Source organism: Guillardia theta (assembly GCF_000315625.1).
Source record: "Guillardia theta CCMP2712 unplaced genomic scaffold GUITHscaffold_439, whole genome shotgun sequence".
Taxonomy (NCBI): Eukaryota; class Cryptophyceae; order Pyrenomonadales; family Geminigeraceae; genus Guillardia; species Guillardia theta.
In genome coordinates this window covers 3105-8112 of record NW_005434246.1, presented here as the reverse complement: position 1 = coordinate 8112, position 5008 = coordinate 3105, and the positions used below count along the sequence as shown (strand labels likewise).

Below are 5008 nucleotides of genomic sequence, written 5' to 3'. Positions count from 1 at the left end.
AACATCATCTTTCATCACTCTTGTGTTGTACAGGACGACGGATCTTCAAGCGCAGTTCAAGAAGAACTCACGTTGGATTTCTCTACTAAGAGGGAAAGCGGTGAAACAGAAGGAGATCTAACTCCCTTTTATTTCTTTCACACACACACACACAATCGTGGCACACACACGAAAGGGGAAGAAGACCACCTAGCTCTGACGAGTTTCATCCTTTTATAGCTTCGAGGAATGAGCCAGGGGTACCGTCTCTTGGCTACAGAAAGGAGGGGTGTCCTGTCCTTGGAAGTTGACAAGCATCCCTTCTGACCCTCGAGAGGATACCATGCTCTCTCGCCGGGAAGAGAACCCCGTCCTTGCATGGCAGCAAGCTGCTTCCAACGGGTCGTACTCCACAAGACGCACCCCTTCTGTTTACCTTGTAAGTCCCCCACGGGTACTCGGTTGCTGCAACAAAGACCTCCATAGGGGTCCTTTCAGCAGCTTCACACTGGAGTAGAGTATCCTGGGTCATCCAGGAGAAGTCAGCTTCGAGCACGAGTACGAGACAGCCAACTGTCCTTTTATTCTGATAGGCCTTTGTCTGACTCGGGCTCGGTTCCTATGAGCTCTGACAGCAAGAACTTGACATATGAGTTATAAGCGAAGCATGTCCTGCCGTGCTTGTCCTTCTCCCTCAGCACCTCCTTCCCGCATGTCTCTACAGCATACCGCAGCACCTCCACGTGCCCTCTGTAGCTCGCCCAGTGCGCGCATGTCTTGCCGTCTTCGTCCTTCTCCCTCAGCACCTCCTCCCCGCATGTCTCTACAGCATACCGCAGCACCTCCAACTGCCCTGCCTCACTCGCATAGTGTACGCATGTCCTGCCGTACTTGTCCTTCTCCCTCAGCACCTCCTCCCCGCATGTCTCTGCAACATACCGCAGCACCTCCAAGTGCCCTCTCATTCTCGCATAGTGCGCGCATGTCCTGCCGTCCTTGTCCTTCTCCCTCAGCACCTCCTCCCCGCATGTCTCTGCAGCATACCGCACTACCTCCAAGTGCCCTCCCTCACTCGCCCAGTGCGCGCATGACCAGCCGTTGTCGTCCTTCTCCCTCAGCACCTCCTCCCCGCATGTCTCTGCAACATACCGCAGCACCTCCCAGTGTCCTCCCTTACTCGCATAGTGCGCGCATGTCCTCCCGTGCTCGGCCTTCTCCCTCAGCACCTCCTCCCCGCATGTCTCTACAATGTACCGCACTACCTCCAACCGCCCTCTCTCACTCGCCTGATGCGCGCATGTCCAGCCGTGCTTGTCCTTCTCCCTCAGCACCTCCTCCCCGCATGTCCTCACGACGTTCTGCACTACCTCCATGTGCCCGCCTTGACTCGCCATGCGCGCGCATGTCATGCCGGCATTGTCCTTCTCCCCCAGCACCTCCTCCCCGCATGTCTCTACAACATACCGCACTACCTCCAACCGCCCTCCCTCACTCGCATAGTGCGCGCATGTCCTGCCATCCTTGTCCTTCTCCCTCATCAAGGTCCTCAGAGTCTCTTTCCCGCATTCTTCCTCTACCGTCTTCAGCACCTTCACTTGCCCATACTCCGCCGCCCAGTGCACCATCGTCTTTCCTGCCTTGTCCTTCGCTCCTACCTCTGCTCCTGCCTGTATCAGCTCCCTCACGCTCCCCGCCCTCCCCAGCATCCCCGCTACATGCTGCCCTGTCCTCCCGTCCTCCGTCCGCTCGTCCATGTCGTATCCGCCCGCCTTCAGCAGCCCGATCAGCTCCCCCTGTCCTCGTACCACCGCCGTCACTGTCGGCGGCTCCCCGTGCTGGCCCGACCTTGACATCGACAAGCCGTACATCCCGCACAGCCTCTTGCTCTGCTCTCGTCTGCCGTCATCGCCTGTTGCAGTCTGCGAGCTGATCTCGTACATCAGACCCGCCATCGTCTTCCAGTACACTGACTGCATCGGCTCGTCTGAAAGGGCTTGACATTTATTGTCTCCGTGAGTGTCTTCGATCCAGTGCCTGAGCTTGTTGATCGCCATGTCCTTGACTCGGTTCGACAGCTCGATCGCCTCCTTGTATCTTGACTCGTCGTTGTACCAGCCCGACTCCCTCGCCCTGCTCGCCTCCACCAGCCTCCAGCACTCCTCCACGATCGACCTCACCAGATTATTATGTGTCTTTTGAAAAGAATCGAATGTTGCTGTCCTGAGCCGCTCCTGGATCCTCCCCTCCCACCCCCTCACGTCTCGCTCTACCTCCCTCGCCAGGTTCTCCATCAGCCCTACGTACAGCTGCTTCCTCTTCCCCACAAAGTCCTCGATCGTCAAGCTCATCGTGTTCGCGTTGATCTTCAGCTCCAGCACCTTCACCCGCCTCCCCTCTACCTCCCTGTACCGCGGCGTCTTCACCACCTCCAGGTACGACAGCGGCGGATACAGCATCTCCCCCTCTCCCGGATACTGAGACACAAACGTCAAGCTCGCCCCCCGGTCGATCGCCCCGCAGCTGATCTCGAACACGATCGACTCTCCCTCCTCCCCGGCGTACTGCATCGCCTTCCTGACGTCTGTCGTCGTGCTCAGCAGCCCGTACTCGACTCCTCCGGACACCCCGAGCTTGTCCTCGTTGAGGAAGCTCTCCGGCAGCCTCATCCCCTTCAGCCCCCTCCACACAACCCGCAGCCCCTCCGGCAGAGGCGTGTGACGAGACAGCTTCACGACCCCGCTGACGATGCAGTGGATGGTCGTCGTGTACTTGTTGGGGAGCTTGCTGGAGTCTCGGAGGAGCTCTTTGGGAGCTCGAAGAACAGAGTTGTACTTGAAGTACATCGGCCCTGTCATAGCAAGCCTCTTGTCAGCCATCTCACGCTCTCTTGCTCCTCTCTCCTCCCCCATGCTACCTGTGTAGAGCTGCAGCGCGATCAGCTCCGCCTCCTGTAGCCCCGCCTTCATCGCCGTGTCCAGCCCCTTCAGCTCCTCCATCCCTCGGATCACCCGCTTCCCGACCGACAGGCTCTGCCTCCTCTGCGGGTCTGTGACGTTGAGCCACTCCTCCTTGGCTGTCGTCCTGATCCCGTAGTTGCTCGTCGTGAACGCTTCCTCCGCGTCCTTGCCCTTGCAGTGCTCCTCCTCTATCGCCTTCATCAGCTCCGTCTGAGGTAGCCCGATCCGCTCCATCAGCCCCCCGTAGTACTCCTCGATCTTCCCGTACACGGCCTCGCGTACCTCCCCGCTGCCTGTACCGTCCGACTCATTCACCGCAAACTTGCTGTTGTGCGACGTCGGACCGTCTCCTCCCGCCCGCCCTCCTGCCTCCGCCGGCCTCCTCAGCGCCTCCTCGAGCCTCCTCCCTATCGCCGTCTGCCATAGAGCCGATAGAGCGCTCTCCGTCATCCCCTGTAGCCCCGCAAGAGGACTCGCCGCGCTCCCGCCGGGGATGCACTCCGCCATGACTCGGAGGATGTTGAGGTCGCCGAGGCTGCTGGCCTTGCGCTCGAGCTCCCACTCTCTTGCGACTCTGACCTCGTAGTCATCGTACGAGAGCTTGTCAGGGCTGAGGGCCGACGCGTCGACGCCGAGAGCCATGCGGAGGTTGTTGAGAATCGTTTTGTAATCCTTTGAGTCTCGAGGGGTCTGAAAGAGCTTCTTGAGGTCAGAGCTGATGTCGTCGGGGATAGTCCAGCTGGTCGTCTGCTGGGCACTAGCTGGTGGATGAGCCGTGGGATTTCTGATTTGAGCGAGAGCGGAGGAGTGGGCGAGCAGCACTTCATTCTTGACTCTCAAGGTCAAGAGCTCACGCTCCAGCTCTAGAATCTCTGTCTGTACATCCTTCCCCATGCCGTACCAGTCTAGCAGGAGGGGACAAGGCGCAACAGATCTCAACGCCTGTCACAAGCGTCATGTCATCGAGAGTTGCTTAGAGGGGTGATACGATCTTGTTGTCTTACACATAAACCTAAGGCTTGTCATCTACACACAGCACAAGTTCTTCCCTCGTGGCATTCTTAATTATCTCTTCTCTTCACTTCCTTTTGTTGGAAGAGAAAGAGGGGAGAATGGCAGTATGAGAAAAGGAAAAGCGCAAAACGTTTCTAGCTTCCCTCTACTTGCAAACAAGAATGCCAAAAAACCTTCCATCAGCCGTTTCTTTTCCCTCCTCTCTTCTCCTTTCTTCTGTCTGTTGTCACGTCTCTTTCTCTCTGCAGCAGCTACAAGACATCTCTCACACTCTAGCGACATGACAAGCTTGTCCTCACCCTCCCTCAAGCTCCTTCCATCCTCTCTCCCTCTCTCCTCCCGCTCTTCAATCGCTTCCATTGTTATAAGCACATTCACGACCACCCCTTCCTGTGATATGACCCTACCCTACCCTATAGAATACCATGGTTTCCTGAATTTAATAGGGGTGGGCAGTACCAGCCTACCCTACCTCTCTACAGAGTTAACATCCTCACATCCCACCACTTGAGAATCAGCGGGTTTGAGGTACCCCACCCACCCTTCTAAAAAGTCTACATGGATACCCACCCTTCTTCTTGACCAAGAGGGGGTGGGGGTGTACCATCTCACGAGACCACCCCCTGTACTGAAAGCATACGTACACCCACCCTACCTCCAGTCTTTGAGAAGCATTTTAGGAAGGGAGGGCACACCACCCGTACTTTCCTCAGCCTACTACCCCACCCCTGATCAGAAGTCAACCTGTTTTTGGGAAATGAAGGATTGAGTACCCCGTCTGATCTCATCAGTACAACGGGTAGGGGTACCCGAGGGGATTACACGGGTACAGGTAGGGTACCCTACCGTCTCTACTCCACTGTTATTATGGATAAAGTACCGGTATCAGACTCTGACTTAGGTCGGACCGACGGTAGGGGTAGACAATCATCGCACTACGGTCAGTTACTTTTGTCCGTTAGACTGGTCTTTACTCAAAGTTTTTAGACATCATCCGCGAACTTTGAAATCCTGCCCTCTGATTTCAGGATATCCGCGAAACGCTCTTACTTAATTAG

General features: G+C 56.7%; 1 protein-coding gene across 1 annotated transcript; it reads right to left on the bottom strand.

Moving 5' to 3' along the window:
* Nucleotides 1-647: 647 nt before the first annotated feature.
* On the bottom strand, nt 648-1802 carry GUITHDRAFT_54895 (hypothetical protein; the record flags this gene model as incomplete). The annotated part of the gene is made up of 1 exon (XM_005817946.1): nt 648-1802. A coding segment is annotated over one exon (1155 nt), but the record flags the coding sequence as incomplete, so codon positions are not given.
* Nucleotides 1803-5008: the final 3206 nt, after the last annotated feature.